Source organism: Equus quagga, chromosome 6 (genome assembly GCF_021613505.1).
Source record: "Equus quagga isolate Etosha38 chromosome 6, UCLA_HA_Equagga_1.0, whole genome shotgun sequence".
Classification (NCBI taxonomy): domain Eukaryota; kingdom Metazoa; phylum Chordata; class Mammalia; order Perissodactyla; family Equidae; genus Equus; species Equus quagga.
The window spans coordinates 131,160,661-131,184,549 of NC_060272.1; the positions used below are offsets into that span (position 1 = coordinate 131,160,661).

At 38.8% G+C, this 23,889-nt stretch overlaps 1 protein-coding gene across 3 annotated transcripts in view; it reads right to left on the reverse strand.

Annotated features, from left to right (window-relative positions):
* KIF24 (kinesin family member 24) overlaps positions 1-23,874 on the reverse strand; it is a 60,887-nt gene extending 37,013 nt beyond the window's left edge. The window contains exons 1-4 of one of the 3 annotated variants that reach the window (XM_046664382.1): positions 23,771-23,874; positions 17,870-17,959; positions 5,350-5,997; positions 702-891 (exon numbers count right to left, since the gene is read on the reverse strand). In XM_046664382.1, the coding sequence (XP_046520338.1) occupies positions 702-891; positions 5,350-5,972 (813 nt within the window). In that variant the 5' untranslated portion in view covers positions 5,973-5,997; positions 17,870-17,959; positions 23,771-23,874. Of the gene's footprint in view, positions 1-701; positions 892-5,349; positions 5,998-17,869; positions 18,010-23,770 lie in introns of those variants that run through there. The other 2 variants (XM_046664384.1, XM_046664383.1) reach the window with 2 other exon arrangements.
* Positions 23,875-23,889: the final 15 nt, after the last annotated feature.

Here is a 23,889-nt window from a genome sequence, read left to right on the forward strand (position 1 = left end):
TTTCGGCAGGGAGTGAACAATTTTTATGTGTCCAAGCAATGAGTGTTTTATTTAAACTTCATATGTTAGACGTGAAAACATATCCTAGGGTTATATTTACCCACTGCAATCTACCCTGGACAAAGTGGACTGCTCAAGAGCCCAATCTCCACCAAATTAAGTCTAAACCCAGACATGTAAGAATAAAAATAAGCACTTGGCTGGTAATCTGGGGCCTTGTTGCTTAAAAATATATCCTTCATCATTAAACCCCTGACTCACACTGAGCAGAGCAAGAAGTTTATCCTGTGAGAGACAGGTGAGAATTGAGACGGACTGTGTGACCATCTCAGTCACTCTGGGACATATGCTCAGTGACTGGTTCCGTCTACCACCAATTCATTAAATTCTTTTTATCCCCTCATTCCCCTTTTCGGCTGAGTATCTATAATTAAATTCATGTAAAGCGTGTTAAGTGAATGTATGCTGCAACTCTACTGCATTAGAGTGGAGGAATTATGTTTCGGTATCTCCCGTTGCACTAGATTTTTTTAAAAATGAAGGCCCAGGGTACCAATGATTTAATGCAATGTCATATCAGGAATGAATGCCAACACCCAAACCAGAAATGGATTTCAGAATTTGTATGTTGCCAATCAAACAAAAAGCAAAAAACTGATACATTCGATATTAGTTCCGAATACAAAAGGAAAGCACCATACCTGCAGAATATATTGTGTGAGGTCAACAGCTTCTTTCTTCTCATGAACAAGTAGAGTTTCTTTGTCTTCTACAGTAATAATATTAATTTCTCCACGACGTACCTCCCTCACGCCTAGAGGGCGTTTTCGAACACAAACTCTGATTTTCTCCATTTCAGTCCAAGGATTTTCTTTCTCTGAGGTGTTCTGCCTGATATATGTTTATAAGTGGGCTTTAATTTTTAATAATGGAATAAAGCTACTTAGGAGGTCAAAGTATCAGTACACTTTGTTATCTATTAGGTGAAATATAAAGTTACACATTAAAGTGTTGACACTGAAAAGGTTCTTTTACTAGCTAAATCCTCCCAATTATTTCTATCTTCCTCCCTACTCCACCCTTTGTTCTGCCAACAAATAAAAATAAACCCAAAACCCCTCAGAGTTGCTTTAGTTCCAAGACTTGTGTGTTTGGCTTCTAGGTGTGGTCTTCCAAAAGCCTTCTCATGATGGATGACATATGCGCTTTCCTTATGTCCCCAAAACAGGCTGGTTAATCCTCAAAATCTCACCTAATATGCTACCACCACCCCTCCAAAGGCCTTTACAAGACCCAAACCCTCGTATCTTGGCTTCCTTTCCATCCAGTTATTCTTGTACATTTACTGTTTTCTTGACTAATCTAATTGTTTTTTTAAATCCTACCTGGGTTTACTAAATACCTTGAATTAGGTGGTAGGTTTCAATGTACTTTCCCCTTGTTCTTTCCAGGCATATTCTGTCCCTCCCTTTGTCTTGTTCTCTTACTTCCTCTTTTTGCTCACCCTGATACATATTTGTTTGTTAGAACACAATCCTGTATTCCTTCTTCCCAGGACAATTTTATGACTGGTGCTGTTCACCACTAATTCACTCTTCTATTCAGATGCATTTCTTCTCTGGCTCTGATTTCAGCGAACTCATCAACCTTAACATACAGAATATTTGAGGCAATATTCCTTGGGTTAGGAATATAAAATTCATCAGGTTTGTTTGCTGAGCCTAATGGTAGTATATACGTATACATCTAAGAACTGACCACCTCCCTATACTGAAATTCCTCTTAAGCTAGGTGAAAAGAAAACAGGATTCTTACAAGTAGGTATTTTACCAGGATTAATGCCTTTGGTCTATAAGCTACGAATGTCTTAGCAAGACAAATTATTCCTTTCCTTTACACTTTAGAATTGATTAATAGCCCCTATAAAGCCTTTAATAATAGATTTTACACAGAATATTTCACTATATAATTGTTTCATATCAATTCCAATTTTCTGAGCCCTCCAACTGACTGGAAAATTATTTTTTGCCAGGATCTAAATTTGTAAAAAGTAGCAAATAAAATCCCTAATGTAATGTGTAAAGGACTGCTCAAGGCTTTGAAAGCATGTTTTGTTTTTTAACTTACATATAGCAGACTTTTAAAAATGTACGATTTTTGAGTGTGGCAAAATCTTGACAATCATTTAAAGTGGTTGATGGGCATAGAGGGGTTCATTGTTCTAGTCTCTTTTATTGCATATGTTCAATTTTTTACAAGAAAAAACAAATTTTTAATGTATCATTTTAACATGGGCCTTGTGTCAAAATCTCTAGTTGTTGATGAGTATTAATAACCTAATCGTATAAAGCTAATCAAAGAGGACAGAAAATGTCCTTTTCAAAATTGACCAGGGACAGTAGGATACGTCATATGGACAAAGGACTGCAGTTTGCAAGTTCAAGGGGCAAGAAGGAATGAATGTTCTTCTCCTAAAAGGCTTTAGTTTTAATGCCCAATCTTCTCTAGAAGAAATAAACTCTATCTGTCTGACATGCAAAGAGTTAAGACAGCTGGAGTTAGGTCTATTCAAGATGTTAAATAAGTCAGGGCAACCAGTTGTCTAAATGCCTTAGACTTCTATTAAAATTCTGAGGCTGGCAATTTACTTTGAACTTACCTGACTTGAAGCATTCAAAGAGAATGCCCTTTGGATAGGATGACTCCCTAACAGCAAGCCTTAAGTTGGTGAGGGAGTTTCTCAGGTTTCTGAAAGCCTGATTCCTACTTAGGGTTTGGGTGAGAAGACAATATTGAGGATTACTGGGGAAAATGTACTTCCTTACCTCCATTTCTCTAATACAATAAAGAATGGGAAGGGTGAGATAATAATGATATAAAAAGTGAGAAAGCTCAATTGAACAGCTTTTGCTCTGGGTTTGTCACGTATAAACCTCTATAAGAGCACTTACCTCACCACATGGTTGTCTGTCTGTCTTTCCCATCACATTGTTCCCTAAGAGTCTCCAGATATCCTAATTATCTTTATAGCTAGAATAGGGCCTAGCAGAAGTGGTACTTAGTATTTGCCAATAAACGAAATAGCAATATTTAAACTAAAATATCCATTCTGTCCAAATAAAAATGCAAAGTGGTATCTTGATTCTATATATAAATAATTCCAATTTAGATTTTTATGTGTTGTTCAATAAAAGACCATACTATTCAAAAAGATATTTGTTCTTTCACCACTGAGCTAACCAAGAGGACAGGAACAATCCTGGCTTTGATGGTCATGGAACAATCTAGCCCTCTCACAATTAAAAGAAGAAAACAGTACTATAGGTTCTGTGCTCCACTAAACCAAGCTAAAAAAAAAAATTTTCAGGGGCCAGACCAGTGGCACAGCGGTTAAGTCCGCACATTCTGCTTCGGGGGCCTGGGCTTCACTGGTTAGGATCCAAGTTATGGACCTACACACAGCTTGGCAAGCCATGCTGTGGTGGGTGTCCCACATAGAAAGTAGAGGAAGATGGGCACAGATGTTAGCTGAGGGCCAGTCTTCCTCAGCAAAAGGAGGAGGATTGGTGGCAGACGTTAGCTCAGGGGTAATCTTCCTCAAAAAATAAATAAATAAAAAATTTTCAGAAACAGTACAAAATTCACTCATGTAGGGGTCGGCCCCGTGGCTGAGTGGTTAAGTTCACGTGCTACACTTCGGTGGCCCAGGGTTTCGCCAGTTTGGATCCTGGGCACTGACATGGCACTGCTCATCAAGCCATGCTGAGGCAGTGTCCCACACACCACAGCTAGAAGGACCCACAACTAAAAATGCACAACTATGTACCCGGGGGCTTTAGGGAGAAAGAGGAAAAGAAAAACCTTAAAAAAAATTTCACTTATGTATTTCAAATACTAATGATATTTTTACCTTTAAAATTGGATCTTCTATTTTTTTGGAATAAAAGAACTGGTTGGTTATGACATTATCTGAAACGTTGGCCAAAATAAGACTAGACGTAAATACCTTGTTTTAAGCCTTTAAAAAAAATGTGGCTTGGGGCTGGCCCTGTGGCCAAGTGGTTAAGTTCGCGCGCTCCGCTGCAGGCGGCCCAGTGTTTCGTTGGTTCGAATCCTGGGCACGGACATGGCACTGCTCATCAGGCCACGCTGAGGCGGCGTCCCACATGCCACAACTAGAAGGACCCACAACAAAGAATATACAACTATGTACTGGGGGGGCTTTGGGGAGAAAAAGGAAAAAATAAAATCTTAAAAAAAAAAAAAAATGTGGCTTAAGAATATATTTTGTTTCTCCATAACTTACCATCTATAACTTCTAAAATAACAAAACAACGAACAGTTATTTTTAAAAGAACATATTTTCTATTATACTAATGTTAGTATTAGGGATTACTCGATACTTCAAACTCTAATTTGAAGCACTAGGTGAAAATAACTTATTGTTATCCTGACTCTCAAACTCTAAACTCCATCAAAAGTGTCTTACTTTTTTGCAGTCACCAAAATCATCTATTCTTCCAGGGCTAGAATTGTAGAAAGCACTAAAAATCAGGACCATACTTCAATGTGTACAGGTAAACTAACTGTTCCAAATACCTACTTAATTCAACTACATGCTTTTTGTTTTTAACTAAGCTTTATATTTCCTGGTTGGTTGAAGTGAATCTGACAGCCTTAAAAAAAAATCCTGTGGATTATGTAAATTTTTTTTCCACTGCAAAAGGCTAGTTAACTATTTTACCTTCATGAGTGCACTAGACGTATCATGTTACACTATAATAAATAATAGAAATAGATCTACTGCAGGAATAATAGCAGATCCTGGCGAGTAGCAGCTCCTCGATGTATGTGAACAGTATCATCCTTCTCCCATCTGGAAAGTCCCAATGCCTCATTAATTTTCCCCATCAAGGTATTTCTATTATTGATGCAGAAACTGTTCACTATCATTTTCTGTAAATAAAGAGTAGTTGCCCCCTCTGTCCATGCATAGGCCTGCCCTTGCCTGAGGTTACTCTCTCTTGGCGGGGTTGGGTGGAGGGGGGTTAGAGCCAGCTCTGATGGCCTAGTGGTTAAAGTTCCATAACGCTCTGCTTTGAGGGTCTGGGTTTGGTTCTCGGGTGTGGAACCACACTACTTGTCTGTCAGTAGCCATGCTGAGGTGGTGTTCCACATAGGAGAACTAGAAGGATTTACAATTAGAATATACAATTATGTACTGGGATTTGGGGGAGAGGGGAAAAAAAAGAGAGTGAGAGGAAGACTGGCAACAGATGTTAGCTCAGGGCAAATCTTTCCCAGCAAGAAAATATATATATAAATAAATAAATAAAAATAAATTATTACCTGATACAAGAATCAGGGATTCCATAGTTATACCCTGAAACATGAGAGACTCTTTGAATAATGGGACTATCACAAACCCCCAGTCTTGGAGAAAAGTGATTTGATGAAGAGAGTGAAGTGTTAGTTTCTGTTTGCACACAGGAATCAGCAGCTGTGGCATTCAGAATTCTGGTTTCTGTACAGTACTGGAAATCATCTGGTAGCATGTGCTCCGGCACCTTTAAGTAACTAAACTTCTGTTCATTTTCAGAAAAATCTGATAAATTGCACATTTCAAACCCATAGTTGCTGGTAGTTCTGTCTTTGTTGTCAGCAGGAGAATCAAACTGCAGTTGTCTCCGAGGGCCAGATCTGGATTCCCGAGGCTTGCTGTACAGGCTGCTTGTCTGGAGAGGATGCTCGGGGCCACTGACTGCTTTGTCTTCTTCCTGCATCATCTGAATGATTCTGATAAGTCGGAAGAGACGTTTGCAGTCATTCATGTCATGGACTCCCAATTTGGAGTAGTCCTTCATGGTAACCTTGGCTAATTCATCTATTTTCTGAAGGCCAAGAGCAGTAAAATGAGGATAATACTGTGCAAGTTCAGCTTCACAAAGACATTCATACAACCAGGATGCCATTTTTGTGAATAGGTTTCTATAAACTCTGAAGAGAAAAAAATCGTTCACTTGAAATGTATCTAATACACTTATTCCTTTAAAAAACGAAAATCACAAAACAAACATGCAGAAAAATCCATTCTAAAGTTTTCAAACAATATATTTTTCTTCTTAAATGATTAAACAGCATAATACGTAAACAAAGATGCTTATGATGCATTTGTAGTAAGAGATGTAATTTGTTCATCTGCTTAATAAAGAGAGACTTTCAATTGTATATATACATAGGTATATGCACACACATGTAACACAAGACACTTACTTACTTCTAAGGAGTTCCTTCCAACCATGCAATATCTACTTAACACATGCCACAAACGACTGAAACCTTGTTCCCAACCACTGATTGTGGCAGGACTAATTTTAGATGTTCAAGTTAATGTCAAGGCATGTTGCACAACTGTTTCCCATGATTAATGAACAAAGGCTAAGAACTCTTTCGGAATGGAAAACAGAATTAAATAGAAAACCACAGAGGATTATAACAAATATAACTCAGAGTAAATCACATTTGTACCTGCTGACTACTGGTAAAAATTAGTTCAATAAAGAGACAAAAATATCATTAATTCAGAATCTACTAATTGAGGATTTCAGATCATTGTAAAAGGTGGGTGGTTGTAGATGTCTACCTGTACAGAATGTGAATAAAAGAACCTACCTAGGAAATTAATACTATGGTCAAGATTTTAAATGGTTGCACTTAAAATGCTTTAAAAATTTTAACACCAAGATATTTAATTAAATGCTAACAAATGATGTGGTAATAACACATAATCCTGGTCTATTATTAAAGTTAGGACCCTGAGGAGTTCTCTATACCACTGTTAATCAAGTTTGAGTTCATGAGACTATTCAAAAGCAAATAAACTACACTTTCTTTTAAAAAATTATTTTATAATTCAGTTTTCAAAATTCAATTAGTTCTTGGTAAAGCTTTTCTGTTTTTCATTTTAATTGATATTTTACCTTTATTCTAGAAGAAACAGAGAAAGAGGCCAGGGCTAGGTAATAAAGATGATTAAAGGACCTTGTATAATTAACCTTGGAGAAAATGCTACTTAGGCTAAAGAAAAGGCCAAAAGGGCTAAGTAGCACATCCAAAACTCATCTTGCCTTTTTCCACTTGCTGTAGATAAAAAAAGCCACAAATTCTTCGCAGGTCCTTCCATCAAGAGATGGAGTCTATTTCTCCTCCCCTTGCATCTAGGCCGGCCTTGTGACTTATTTTGGCCATCAGGATGTGGTGGAAGTGACAACATGCGACTTCCATGCCTAGCCCTTAAGAGCGCCTGGCAGCTTCTATGGTTCTCTTGGAACTCTCCTGCTGCTGTGTGAAGAAGCCCAGCCAACAGCCATCATGGAAGCCAGGCATAAGAGAGAAGTCATCCCAGACTTCTTAGCCCCAGTGGGGCCACCAGACGACTGCAGCCACATGAATGACCCCAGGTGAGATCACAACTATCCAGCTCAGCCCAGCCCAAATATCTGACTCACAGAACAGTGAACAAATAAAACAGTAATTGTTTTAAGCCACTAAGGTTTAGGGTAGTTTACTACACAGCAGTGAAAAACTGCAACACCCCTTCCATGCCTTTCTAAATGCTGTGTCTGTCTGAAATGTTCCCAACTCCTTCTGCCTCCTAAAATGAGTTATGCCCACCCTTCCAAGACAATAGCTCCCCCTCACCCCCATGAAGATTTCTTTCATCTTTCAGACTCTTTTATCATTTTACCACCAAGCACCCTACGCAGCAGTTAAACCAGGCCACCAATCGCTTTACTACTGTTTCTTCTACCTGGAATACCCATCTTTCCCAGGAAAAACTCTGTTCATATTTTTCTTCCATGAGGTATGCCCTAGTAAGGGATAACTGGTATTTCTTCCATGCTTCAGTAATAATCATAGCAGCTAGCATGTATTGAACACTTATCACATACCAGGCACTGTTCTAAGCACTTTGTTAACCTCCAAACAATTTTATGAAGTAGATAAATGTATGATCTTCAGCAAGTTACTTATTTAACATCTCAAACTCACTTTTCTCAACTGTAAAATGAGGATGAAATAGTCCCCACAGTTCCTAGGGTTAGGATTCAATGAGAAAATACCTGCAAAACTCTCCGCATAATGCCCAGTACATACTTCGTGCCCAGTAAGTGCTGGTAGGCATTACCGCTGTGATTGTTATTTCTGTATTACTATCTTCACCACCTAGCCCAGAACGTAGAACAGAATAATTCAACGTTTTGGTGTGTTTTAAGTTATTTCTAAGCAGTTATATTCCCCATTTGGCTCAGCCTAACCCAGGGGAACAGGTTAAATGCTATGCAGTCTTCTCAATTTCCATAGGTGGTACAAGATCCTGTATTTCACACACCCACCCCCTAGGTGACATACCAAACACTTCCCAATCCAACTCTGATAATCATGGCCTCTACTGCATCCCTTAAGCAGTATCTGCAAGACTAACGTTCATTTTACAATGCTTAGATATCCCATAACATTATGGGAGAGGAAGATGCCAGAGACAGCAGGAATCTATCTGGACATGCAGATTAAAGCAGCCAACGGCATGCTTCTACATAAACTGGCAGCACAGTGCCTTTCTGAGCCCTACAGTTAGTCCATGTTCTTTTGTTTTAAATTAGATATGCTGCTTTGTACCACATTCCATTTTACAAAGGTGCAGCCCCTCTCTTCTTCTGGGGTAAATATCAGAATCACCCTAGGAACTTTATTTTTTAGATTTTTTTTTTTAATTTTTCCTTTTTCTCCCCAAAGCCCCCTGGTACATAGTTGTGTGTTTTTAGATGTGGGTCCTTCCAGTTGTGGCATGTGGGATGCCACCTCAGCATGGCCTGATGAGTAGTGCCATGTCCATGCCCGGGATTTGAACTGGCGAAACCCTGGGCCGCCGAAGCAGTGCATGTAGACTTAACCACTTGGCCACGGGGCTGGCCCCGGAACTTTAAAAAATAAAGATACCTGAATTCCATCCCAGATCCACAGAAAAATAAAAAATAAAAAAACCTCCCAGATTTTAGGAGAGACAGACATAAGAACGCTGAAAAAGTTCCTCAGGTGATTCTGATTGTACTCCATTGATCTATATCTGATTGTACTCCATTGATCTGTATCTACCACAATTACAAATGCAAATGCACCGACCCAGCAATTCTGCTTCTAGGAACTTATCCTACAGATACTGTCTACAAGCACAAAATGACATAGGTACAAAGTTATTCACTGCAGCACTTTATGTAATAGCAAAGAAATGGAATAGGGACTGGTTAAATAAATTATGGTAATCCATTAAATGGAATACTACAAAGCAAGTACAAAGAATAAGTAAACTCTCAATATACCACTGAAGAAAAAGAAAGCTCTCCAATGTATTGTTCAGTGACTAAAGCAAGGTACAGAATAGTTTGTACAGTAAAGATACTGTTTGTAAAAGAGAAAGAGATCGTTGATCTATAACAGATCTATATATTTGCTTATCAGGCATAAAATAAATATGGCAAGATACACAAGAAAGTAATAATATTGGTTTCTGTGTGGAAGGGAACTGGTTGGTGGCAGGCAAGCACGGAAAGGAGACTCCTGTGTACCAATAAATGCTGGTAGTTATTATTACCTTTCCTATTGTTATCTCTATTTCACTGCCATCTCCATCACCCAGAGCAGGACCTAGAACAGTTGCCTTTAAAATTTTGAAACTACGTGACTATGTTATTTATTTTAAAAATATATTTCCACCTCTGTCCCTCCCAATCTCCCCAAATTGACCTGATACAACTTACTTACTACTATCGTGGTTCTTCCCTCTAGCCTTTTTAATGCATTTTTGTACATTGTATATAACATTGTACTCGTAACTATATTGCAATCTATTTTCTTATTTAACATAAGCATTTTCATATGCTGTTTGTTATAGCCATTAGAAACAATCCACACACACTTGGGGCCAGCCCTGTGACACAGTGGTTAAGTTCACATGCTCCGCTTCGGTGGCCCAGGGTTTGCAGGTTTGGAGCCTGGGTGTGGACCTTGCCCCACTAGTCAAGCCACACTGTGCCAGTAACCCACATAAAACAGAGGAAGAGTGGCACAGGTGTTAGCTCAGCGACAATCTTCCTCACACAAAAAACAAACGAAACAATCCACACTATTATATAAATAATGTTTGCTGAATAAACAAATTACCCCAGGGAGATGTGATTTCTCTTTCCAAAAGCGTTTTGATTGTAAAACTGATAGGCATTTATTACAGACTCATATATTTTTTAACTTTTTAACTTATTGCCAGACTTGTTCCACAGATGATGTAAGGTGGCTCTGCCTTATACTATAGTGTGAATTCTTAAAGAGAAAGGCAATACAGTCCCACTCAGCCCAGCATTGTGCTGGATAGGTATTCAACGAGTACTTATTGAATGAACAGAATCTGCTTAGACAAAACAAAGGACAAAAGGTACCATCATTTCTACTTTTTTACCCAAGGCAAATGATTAAAAGATTCCAGGAAGCCTGCTTATGTAGCTATGGAGCTATTTTCTCTCAGTTTCCTCTCTGCAAGTTCCATCACCCATGGTAATGGAGATAATGTCACGGTCCTTAGAACCTAGAACAGCCCAATACACACAATGTCTTTACCAACGTCACCCTGAACACTTCATATAGTTCAAAGAAACATTTTATATAACAAGGCTAATCCTATTATCTCAGCAGATAGTCCACAGTTATACTACTTTGATGATTTCATTAAACTAAAATTTATTGAGTTCTATTTTATGCTAGGCACTATGCTTAGGTGCTTTACTAAAATATTTTATTTAATCTGGTTAAACCAGAATTCCATTTTAAAAACCCTGTTGGAGTGAACCCCTAAAGTAAAGATAGTGTTTGTCTACTGGTGGGTCATTTTAAATTGACAATTTCAATGTAAATTACTCTTAAAATCTTGATCTATTATCTAATTTGTATTATTGGGTTTACTGTTCAGTAGGTAGAAGAGGATGGGAGCAAAGGATCATTTTAAGAGGATTTTCCTCAGCACCCAGAAGCCTGATTATCCACCCTAGATTCTTCAATTATCAAAATTTGCCACACTTGCTTCCTCTATCCTTTCTTTGCTGAAATATTCAAAAGTAAATCCCAGACATTATGTCACTTCACGTCTAAATTAATTTTTTAATGGATATTTTATTATATAACCACAATGCCATTTTTATAACTAATAAAACTAAAAATAATTCTTTGCTATCTTATACTCAGTCCATAATCTAATTTCCCCAATTATCTCAAAAATATCTTCTGGGGCCAGCCCAGTGGCGTAGTGGTTAAGTTTACACATTCCACTTCAGAGGCCCAGGGTTCGCAGGTTCAGATCCTGGGTGCGGACCGACACACCACTCATCAAGCCATGCTGTGGCGGCATCCCACATACAAAATAGAGGGAGACTGGCATAGACGTTAGCTCAGGGACAATCTTCCTCACCAAAAAAATAAATAAATAAAAAGTTTAAAAAATTTATCTTTTAAAAAGATTTATCTTTAAATACATATTTTAAAAATTCTTTTTGCAAAAATACCTTTTTGTTCAAATCAGAATCCAAACACAGTCCACACATTTGGTTATTATGTCTCTTAAGTCTTTTTTTCTTAGAGGGCCGTACCCCATTCCTTCTTTTTTCCTTTCTATTCCATTGACTTGTTGCAGAAACCAAGTATCTTACAAGTATAGGTCCTACTTAATACCAAAAAAAATCACTGTTCATCTAAAATTCAAATTTAACTAGGTGTCCTGTTGTTGTTTTGGCTTAATCTGGCAACTCTATATTAGAATCAAGTTACATATTTCAGGCAAAAATACTTCATAGGTGTTACCATGTGCTTCATAATACATCACATTGGAACATAAACAAATGTCTGCAAATTGCAGCTTGATTCCTTCATTGTAAAGTTCTCTCATCAATGTCAATCCAATGGTTTCACCCACTGATGATTGCTACCTGCCCCAACTATTTCATTACGGGTTGCAAAATTGTGATTTTTCTGAATCTATCATTCTTTGTGGAAATTTCCTGTCAACAACTAGGACCATTTGACTATCCAAAGTAGTGTTTTTACATGAAGGCAGACATAAAGGTATTGTTTCCTTTTCATTTCCAATTTTCAGAGTAAAGAGTAGTGCCCTAGTTATTTTGGATGGTGTCCAGTGAGTTCTTATAGGGTTTTGGTTTTGCATTTTTTGGGGGGGGGAGGGGGGTGTCTTTTCTTTTTCAAATTCACTTTTAACTCATGGGTTTTTATATATTCCATGTGTTTCAATCAATTACCTTAGTCTCCGACAGGTTCACCTTGCATATTTCCTGGCCAAAACCTAAAATTGTCTTTCCTCCAAGAAATATGTCTTTGTTTTAGAAGCAGGTACCCATTGTCCCACATCCAGCCAAAGGTTATACATTCCCAGTAAGTCTTACGCAGCGAGGGCCTGGGTATTAGGGAAAGAACAAGCACACCACACTGGCCCTTCTCTTCCCTTTGGAGATCAAGAACAGCTCTACACAGCCACAAGTAGCTTAATCCAGATTGGTCACTACTCACTTAATATTTGAGTTACTGAATCAGACATCCCTCAGTATCCGTGGGGAATTGGTTCCAGGATCCCCCCCATACCAAAATCTGTGGATGCTGAAGTCCCTTATAAAATGGTGTAGTATTTGCCCATAACCTACACACATCCTCCCGTATACTTTAAATCATCTCTAGATTATTTATAATACCTAATATAATGTAAATGCTCTGTAAATAGCTGTTATACCTTATTGTTTAAGGAATAATGACAAGAACAAAGTCTATACATGTTAGTACAGATGCAACCATCATAGGCCTTTCAATCTGGGGTTGGGTGCATCCGCAGATGGGGAATTTGTGGGTGGGGAACCCTTGGCCACGGAGGGCCAACTATTTTCTTTCCAGGTCAATTTTCAACATCCGTGTCAACTCCAAACAGTTAGTTGTGGCTTCTGGAAGGACTTATTAAGAACTTTGAGGCATTTACAATCATTAACAGAATATACGATGAGAATTAGGGGGGTAGGGAGTGTCAGGTCATTTCCATTTTATTTCTTGTGCCTGACCTTATATACCGGAGTTAAGAATTTACCACTGAAACCTTTATCACATTGTGACTATCCGGATGTAAATGGAATTCCTCAACATAAAGGTGATAGGATATAATAACCACTAAGAAACACAACAATCAGACAAATGGAATATAGGACTAAAAGTTTTACTAAATTAAGTATTTCAAATATTTTAAGAAATTTGTCTGATCTCAAATGTCCTCTACTATTACTAGTTCATAAAGATTCAGATAAAAATGACACATGGGTAAAGGAAGACTTAGAAGTCAAGGTTGATGACTGTTGATTTTGTTTAGTGTTTAAGCATGCCTAATATATTAGCTATAACTTTCCTGGGAACCTAGAGCAAAGAGGGCAAATATAGAGACTATAGACACACAACACAAATACAGATCTGTGCTGCTCTTCTCCCCTCCTGTACCCACGGTAAACAATCCAAATCTATTTCAATAAGCTTAATAAGCCCTGAAACAGCCTCAGAATCCCCTTTTATGGGTGTACGTGCACGACAGTGTATAATTCCGTGAGTTTTGACAGTTGTATACACCTGTAAAAACACCACCACAATTAAAGTACAGAATATTTCCATTAGCCCCAAAAGATTGCCCTTGTCTCTTTGCATTCCATCCTTCCCTCTGCTTCTGGCCCTAGGCAAACATTGACCTGCTTCCTGTCATTATATGTTAGTTTGCATTTTTTGAAAGCTTATATAAATGGAATTATACAATATATTCTCTTTTGTATCTGGCTTCTTTCATTTAACATAATGATTTTGAGATTTATCTGTATTACACGTCACTCCCTCATTTTACTTATGAAGAGAAAGATTGGAATGAATCAGTGAGTTGCCCAAGGTAACACAACCCTCAAGTGACAGTTCTAAGATTGGAACTTAGGTCTTCTCATGGCTAGTCCCATGTTCTTTCCACTATTCCATTCTGCCTCCTTCAGAAGTAGCTGCGAAAACAACCCCATCGCTAGTCCCCTAAGAGGCCCACTATCTACCCTGCTCAGCAGATGAGCGGCTCCCTGCAGATCTGTGCTGCAGCATGGAATCTCTCACAGCTGCCATCACCAGGAAAATGCCTTGCAAATCAGCAAAATCCAATGGGAGCCAGATGGGCAGGTTTTCACATGTAGGGCCCACTCATATTCAACGCCACAAGTATGCAGAGTTCTCCTTTGTAACAAACCCAGAAATTGCTAGGTCTCAGCTGTTGGGGTAACAATCAGAAATAGAGTCTTGGAAGAAATCCATTTGGCAGAAATTCAAACTTCATTTTCTCTGCCACCAAGATAAGAAACTGGAAGGGGAAATACATGCAACTTTATACACAAGGAAGTTTATTCACATTCCAGGATGTGCATAAGATCCAACTATTTATCTTGCTCCCTCAAACTCTCCATTCATCTACCTAAATTATGTAACTCTACCCACATAAGTATTGCCTGAAACTGAACTCGGAATCAGATAACTCTCAGTCATTTAGCTCTGTAATCTTGGGCAAAGTCACTTAGTTGCTCTGAGTTTCACTTTCCTCTCTCAAAGGATGCAATAAGATATTTATGTAAAACTAATTTGAAAACTGTAAAGTACCCCATAAGGATGGGGCCATGCTCTCTTATTCAGCACTGGATCACTGGGCCTGGCATGTAGGAAGTGTTGACTTATTAGAAACAGACAGACATGCCATATAAAAGACTTTTAACACTATTAAAAGATAGTTTCTATTATTTGATTGATGAAAAGCTGAATATATGACACAGAATCAAAAGGTAAGGGATTAGAGATACTAGAATAGATGTATTATATTTGCAAAATATACTAACGAATAGTTATACTATGTGTGGGCTTCTACTAACTTAAAACTGTTTCACCAATGATGACTGTGTAAGTAGTTTTCTCGCCTTCACTGACATAAATAGTTGACATAATGCCTTATTACCATATATAATGTGGAGATATTAGATGATGCTACATATCAAAAGATCAACACTTGACACAAATATAAGTCATGTGTATGTATGGTCTTAACTGATTTTCTTTTAATCAACTTCACTGAGATATAATTTATGTATAATAAACTAGATCCATTTTAAGTGTACAATTCTTTGAGTATTGACAAATATATACCAGCGTAACCACCATAACAAGCAAAATACAATCCAGACAGTCCCATCAATCACCTCTGAAAGTTCCTAATGCCCTCTGGCATTCAATCCTCTCCTCCGCCCCTGGCCCCAGGTCATCATTGACCTGCTTTCTGTCACTAAAGATGAGTTGTATTTTCTAGAATTTCTCATAAAATAAAATTATATAGTGTCATTGTTATTTTATATGTTATGTTATAACATATGGAGGCTGAAGAGATTTCCCACTTTGTGGAAAATCCACTTTGTGTGATTTTCCTGTCTTAGGCCTTTGGAAACAAGCTAAAACGATCATACTACTTTTCATAGGCCTTTTTTCACTGACCTACATGACATCTGCTACTAAAAGAAGAAATTGCCTAAATCAGTCTAATTTTTTTAAGTCAACCTGAGAAAAACAAGGAGTTAGTGAAATACACATATAGAGTCAATGGAAAAGCACTCTCCACAAAAAAAATCGAAGCAATCCCAATGGTAGATAGGATGTTTTTGCTAAAAGAGTTTTGTCTTCTACTTTTAGGGGGAGACAACTCAGTAACTAACATGAAGCCAGGAGCAGGTATTACAATTTCAAAAAACTTGAAGATAATATCAGAATCTATTGTTGCCTGCTTGAATAATTGTCAAGACTATTCAATATTTCTAATAAAAGTTTTTGAGCACTATAAAAAAGTAGAAAACCTAAAGCTAAGGTATATGTGTTCCTTATTAATCAGAAAAGCTGGGGAAAAATGACCCAAGTTTTAAAGCTTCCAAGTTATTTTTAGTTTCTCAAATTCATGTGACATCCCAAATACTTAATTATCAAAGAGGAAACAGGGAAAAAAGGGTCAACAAATATCTCTACGACATGATTAAATTTTAACAACTTTATTGAGATATAATTTGCACACCATAAAACCCACCCATTTAAAGAGTACAATTCAATAGTTTTGGGTATATTCATAGAGTTGTGCAACCTTCACCACAATCCAATTTTAGAACATATTTATCACTCCAAAAAGAAAACACATACTATTAAATTTTAGATGTTACAATAGTATCTAAAAGGGAAAGCTCTTCCTCTAAAATATTCACTTCCATAATCATCAAAACCAAAATTAACCATGGAAGAAATTAAAAAAATGTATTGAAATTTTCTATAGAAACTTGTGCTGCGGTTAAGAATTGTCAAGAATGCACATGCTGAATAGTTTTTCAGACTCTTCAGGCGACGAATGAAAATCTCAAGAGCTTTAGCTGGATAAATTAGAAGGACATAACAAACATATTCTAAGTGGGTATAATGACCATAGTTTTAAAAAATAATTCAGGGGCCAGCCCCGTGGCTGAGTGGTTAAGTCCGCGCGCTCCACTTCGGCAGCCCAGGGTTTCGCCGATTCGGATCCTGGACATGGACATGGCACCACTCATCAAACCATGCTGAGATGGCGCCCCACGTGCCACAACTAGAAGGACCCACAACTAAAAATGTACAACTACGTACCGGGGGGCTTTGGGGAGAAAAAGGAAAAATAAAATCTTTAAAAAACAAAAAAAGTAATTCAATATAAGCCTAATAATGCATAAACCAAAGGCTATTTCATTTTACTGAAATGCTTAGGAACCTCATCCTTACTTTATTTTAAATAAAATAAACTTGCCTGTTTAAAAAAAGGAAAAACAGCCTGACTCACTTGTACATGGATTTCAAAGTATCAAATAATCTTTCTGTTATTTTTATAATGGTTATGAAATTAAACAATTCTTCCTCAAAGGTGTATTTATTTCTATCACAAAGAATACAGTGAAGAGGAAAGAAAAATGTGGCTTTGGGTAACTTTTACAGTAGCTGTGTTCATAGCCTTTTTAAAAAAATATTCAAAATTATTACAGAATTCATATTTCCAAGTTTAAAAAAAATCCTGTTCCTGAAAGTAAAAAAATGCTGTTCCTGAAAGCAAGGGACTACATAGGAAGGTCAGCAGGCCTTACAGCAGATTATACCCTCTTATTATTATTATTATTATAGAAGTAGCATGAAAATACAAGGACTAAAATAGCTTCTGATTCCAAGAAATATTTCTTCATCTGTGTTCCCCTAAACTGTGACAATGACCACTTTAAAAAATACATGTAACAGCTTTATTGAGATATAATTCACCCATTTAAAGCGAATTCAATGGCTTTTAGGATGTTCACATACTAACCGCCCAACCAGCCCTAGACAACCACTAATAACAATGATTATTAAGGAATTACCAATAGTCACGGGCCCACTTTACCGTTAGAAACAGACATAATACAAATCCAACATTCTCAGTCAATTTTCAAGAAAATGTTTCTGCACCCCATGTTAGGCATAAGGTCTCTAATTAACAACACAAGAAATTCAGTATTATCAGTGGGAGATTAAAAGGTGAATAATATACTCTTTTCCTCCAACAAGGGAATTAGTTATTTCAAACTCTAGGCATTATTCTATCTATAGACTACTGATCTCAACAGAAGACAGGTGATACTAGACAACTGCTTAAAACAGCTGCAAAGGAATGAGGCTGTATGATACTTACGGAATTCTTGACTCTCCCTGCGGATTTCAGGATGCCACCCATGTGACTTATACCCAAAAGCAGTTTTTGAGAGATTGTTTCTTTTCGTAACTGAAAAAAAAGTTTCAAGTTTATCTACGGTTGAGTAGCTAACGTTTTGCAATTACTGCAATTCTTCTCAAGAGCCCCACTGAGCCTACTAAGTTTCTAAGTTTGGTGAAAAGCATGGATGCAATCACCTAAAAATAAACATAACAAAATTGTTGAACCCAGTTATCTTAAAACAGTGCAAGTATTACTCTCTAAATATAGCGGTTTAATTCTGAAAGAATTCCCAGGAACAGGTGGCAACCAATGTTGGGTTTAAATTTAGTACTTTATTTTTAAAAGCTTGGTCTAATGCAACTGCAGAAGTCATTTGAAGATTTTTGCTATTTTATGGCTATAAAATACTTTCAACAAAATATATCTCACGTGTTTAACTGGAAAAATAACAATTACAATCAGTTTTTATAAATTACTAAGATGATAACCTTTTACTCAATGTTACATCCTTTTGGGAACTGTTGCCACAATGGCACCAAAATTATTTCTACAGGAGTGACACTAAGAAAGCAAAGAACAATTAAAACAATAATTCTACTCATTGGGATCTAAATTATTAATATGTAACCAACTGTGCTACCTGATTAATCTTCCAAGACTTTTTGTGACACATGGCAATCACCATCACCTCCCTTTTTACAAATGAAGAAACCACGGCATAGATAATTTATTAAAAACAACTATATGAATTTGTGTTAGAAAGTGATTGGATACCCACATGTTGGCTACATGATTCTATACCACTAGTTTTAACCAATCAAATCTCAACATAAGTAGATAACTAACTTAAGAGACTACAACAGACACAGTACTGCTTGCTGGCAAAATCTCAACTAGAGTCTTTTTGGCCTGGATACTGTGCAATATTAACTGGGTACTTCCAGAATTCCAGTGTAACTTTAGTTCACCTCACAACAAAATCGACAATCTTACAGATGTCTTGCAGCAAAAACATGCAGGGATCGCTATCAAAATGTCCCCATGATTGAGCATCTGAACTACTTGTCAATACCCAAACTCATTACCCCCCACAAAATCTGCCTCTCCACCTTTCTGTTCCTTGGTTGGAGCGGGTAGGACGGAGTGAGTGATGGTACCATCCATTCAGTCACTCAGAGCTAAACTGAGAAGTATTGTAGACTCCTTCCTCTCCTTCAATCCCAAATCTAATCAACAGGTCTAGTCAATTTAATCTCATAAATATTTGTCAAATTTCCCCTCTGCTATCCTCATTCCTACCACCACAGCCTTGGTGTTTCAGCCCCAGTATCTTTCACCTAGATCATCACGTGTCTCTTAACTGCTCTGTCTCCAGTTTTGTCCCCTCCAAACCATCCTTTACACTACAGAGCCATACGGTTTGTGTTTTTTTTTCAGGGAAAGATTTGCCCTGAGCTAACATCTGTTGCCAATCTTCCTTTTTTTTTTCCCTCCCCAAACCCCTAGTACATGGTTGTATATCCTAGTTGTAAGTTGTTCTAGCTCTTCTATGTGAGCCGCCACCACAGCATGGCTCCTGACAGACAGGTGGTGTGGTTCTGTACCTGGGGAGTGAACCTGGGCTACCAAAGTGGCAAGCGCTGAACTTTAACCACTAGACCATCAGGGCTGGCTCAGAGATCAACCTTTTGAAAGCACAGTTATGACCCTGCTGTTCCCTTATTTAAAATCCTTCAGTGGGATCCTGTCACCTATCTAAAGGATAAAGGCCAAGCTCCTTAGCAAGTCCTACAAAGCCTATAGTCTAGCCCATTTCTCTCTTCAGTTGAGAGTCAACTTCTTAGACTGTTTTATTTCTGTGCATTTATTCACATTGTGCTCTTAAATAGCCTCTTCCCACTCTCACCAAACCTCAGTTTACCTGTCTCTTACTCAATGCTTAAAACACAAATGAGGTCTTTTCTGATCTCTCTACATGTGGTTGGATATCCTTTCTTTGTTTGTATCATACCTTTTGCCTATCTCTGTCATTGCAGTTACATTCTATAATGATTATGTATGAGTATGGCTATTTCCTCCACTAGAATATGATCTTCTTGTGGTCAAGAAACGTTTCTTATTAATCTTTTTATCCCCAGTATCTAGAACAGTGTTTGGAAATAATAAACACTTGATAATTATTTAATGAATAAATGAATAATTATCCCTACACTGTTTTTAAAACTATGCAAAAGCATTTGACACCATATGTAGTCATAGGTGGTAGAAACTTTTGTATCAGGGCAATCTGATTGCTCAGGAAAACTCTGCCAGTTGTTGATGCCCAGACACACTGATCCTGGGCAACAAAACGAAACAAGGTTTTATTACTCAAATGAATTGCTATGGACACAGCTATGGTCACAGTTCCAACAAGAAGCTTTCATCCAAGCCTCAAGAAATAGTTTTCGAAGGCCTTTTATGAGCAAGGCCCTGTTCTAGACATTGAGGACATAGCAGTGAACAAAAGAGATAAGGTCATTGCCCTCAAGGCGCAATTATTCTAGTGAGAGGAGATAATCAACAATCAAATAAACAACACAAACTTCAGATAGTGATAAGTGCTATGAAAAAAATAAAGCAGGGTGAAGGATCTACTTCACACTGGATGATCAGAGAAAGCCTCATTCAGAAAGGGACATTTGAGGTGAAATCAGAAATAATATGAAGGAGTCATTCATGTAAAGATCAGGAAGAAGGGCATTCCAGGCAAGCACACTGGCCCTAATGTGGAAATGAGCATGGCGTGATCAAGTAGTCAACAGAAGACCAGTTTGGCTCTAGCACCACAGGTGAGAGGGAGAGCAGTATGAGAAATGTAGGGGCCAGCTTACATAGGGTCTATTGGGTCATATAAGGGTGCCTGGATTTTAACTCAAAGTGAAACAGGAAGTCATTGGAGTATTTTACGGGAAAGGACATGATCTTTAAAGATCACTTTGCCAGTTCTGTGGGGAATGGATTGTAGGGGGTAAGCTAAAATGGAAGGAATCTGAGAGATCACTTAGGTAGCTACTGCAGTTCAACAGGCAAAAAATGGCAGTGGCTTAGAAAAGATGTTTGCTTTTGTGAGGATTAACTGGGATAATATAAATAAAGTGCTAAATCCAGTGTCTGATACATAAACACTCAACAATAAAAGCGTATGAGAGAATAGAAAATAGATATTGGTCTCTGACTCTGGTTTCTGGCACAGAGCTCCTAAAACCCTTGTAATTTCCTAAGTGATAAGAGCACTAGGAGCATCTTTTGTTCTAATGAGGGGACTCTGGGTGGGCTCCTGGATGGGCGCTGGTCACCAGAAAGACCAAGCCATAGTTAGAAGCTTGGAATTTTCAGCTCTACCTCCCATTCTCCAGAGCAGTTAAGTTAATAACTGATCATGCCTATGTGATGAAGCCTCCATAAAAATCTCAAAAGTACAGGGTTCTGAGAGCTTCCAGGTTGGTGAACGCATCCACACTGGGAGGGTCACACACCCCAACTGCATGGGCACAGAAGCTCCTGTGCTCGGGACCCTCCCAGACCTTGCCCTACGTATCTCTTCATCTGGCTATTGATCTGTACCGTTTATCATATCCTTTAATAAACTGGTAAACATAATTGTGTTTCTCTGAGTTCTGTGAACTGCTATAATAAATTAATCAAATCTGAGGAGAGGGTCATGGGAACCTTTGATTTGTAGCCACATCAGACAGAAGTGGGTAACCTGGGGACCAACTACTTTTGATTGGCGTCTGAATTGGTGTGGGAGCAGTACTGTGGGACTGAGCCCTTAACCTGTGGAATCTGACACTAACTCCAGGTAGACAGTGTTAGATTGAGTTAATTGTAGGACACTCAGATGGTGTCACAGAGAACTGCTTGGTGGGGGGAAATTCCCCCCACCCCCACATTTTATGACCGGAAGTGTCAGAAGTGAAGCGTTCTGTGTGAGTAGTCACACAGAAGGAGACACACAGGAAAGAACTGAGGTTTTCTCCTACACAGGAAAAAGACACACAGGTGGAAAACTGAGTTTTTCCAATACAAACGGTACCTATTACTATTAGTTTATGCCTATTGAAGTCTTCTTGTTTAATGGGACATGAACCTCAAAATCCTTGAGACAACAACTCCGGAAGGATACAATGACCACAACACTCAAAGCACAGGAAGCAGAACTCTACAATTCATTTAATAAAATTTGTTGAGGATCTACTCTGCACAAATGATGAACAGGTCTGCTGAGACAGCACGGGAAAGTGGATTAACAGATCTGTAAGGGATCTGAGAAGAGTTTAACCCTTCACTTTACAAGCAACAAAACTGCACCCAAAGAATCTGCTGCTCTTTCTCCTAAACTGGAAGATGAGAGGATCATGCCCTAGTTTGCCCCAGGGACATACTATGAATAGTTAAAGATTTTCATTAACAACATAAACCAAAAGTTTTTAATGAAGTGCTACATAGACAGCACCTTAATGTACTATGTTAAGAAAAATGTAATATTTATATTAAGCCTTTGATATAGTGCTTTGCACAGGGTAAATGCTCAGTAAATGGTAGTGATTCCTTCCAGCTGCTCGGTTTTTAGGAGGCTGAGTGTGTGATGTCTACCTGGCATCAACTGCTTGACTAAACTGATAGTAGAGCCGCAAGAATGATAATCTAATTCAACCCTATGATTTTCCAAATGGAAAAAAGTGAGGTCTAAAAGCGCTAAATGACTTGCAAAGCTAGCCACAGTGAATGAGTGAGACAAAACCAAGACCAAACCCTGAAGCCCCAGTCGGGTTTCCATTACACGTCATAGATCTGCAGCTTAGCTATAAGGTAGCGTTCAAACTTTTATAAGAGGGTAATAAGAATGTAGCTGCCATACCCGACTTTTTCAATCTTTTTATTTAAAGTCATCACTGAGCTATGATTTTGATAAAGGAATCATCAACAACACAGACTGCCAATAATATACAGTCTCACGAGTTAACAACGAAGCAGCCTTGGCGATGCAGCTCTATTATGGACACCTGACGAATGCAGAGGCCACGGAAGCAGCTGTGACATACACTGAAGCAGAGACACGACACGCAGAATACACACACAAAGAAGAAAATGACTTGAAACGTTTTCAAAACACAAAATGCGACCACAGCTGTGGGTCACTAAGACGCTGAGCTCAACTCTTTCGGCAAACAGCGACAACAGATGGTTTCTTTCCAGCAGACAGGGAGTCGAATACAAGCACTGGGAGACCAAGACCAAGAGCCACAATGCGGGAACAGTTGCAGCAGGCCATCCAAAAAGCCTTCCCCTTACACAAAGAGTCCTTCTGCATGAGATTAGGGTGCCCTCCCCCTACCCCCATGAACACAAAAAAACGATCTCCGTAGGGGTGGGAAAACAGGGCGGGGCACAGAGGGGAATCCATCTATCTGGTGAATTCAATTCGACTCCACAAATACTTCCTGAAAAATCTACTATGTGTAAGACATTGCGAAAGATGCCTGCCTTGCCTCGAAGACCTCAGGATTATGTGGGAGCAGGGAAGAAAATGGGGTTCGCGGAAGTCCGCAAATAACCCGAATACGAGCGCTCTGAGAGGTCCCAGGCAGGCTACGGGTCCAAAGGCAAGACGAGCAGTGGCGCTCGCGATAACGCTGAAGAAACGGCGGGGATCCGCGGATGAAGGGTAGGAGAGAAGGGGTTCCGACAGCCGGAGAGGCCCACTCCCGGCTCCCTCACAACCGCCCTCCTGCTCACGCGCTCGGCGGGCGTCCCGCGCAGCCTCTCCAGCCGGGCAGGCGCAAGGCTCCCGACAGGCCGGGCCCGCCCCGGTTCTCCCCCGCCCTTTCTCACCTCGGGGGCTTCCAAATGCCTCCTCGGTCAACCCTGTCTGCGGACAGCAGAGGACGACGCCGGCAAGGGAGAGCCCCAAGGCGGGCCACGGAGTCCAGCGATCAACTCACGCGCCTGAG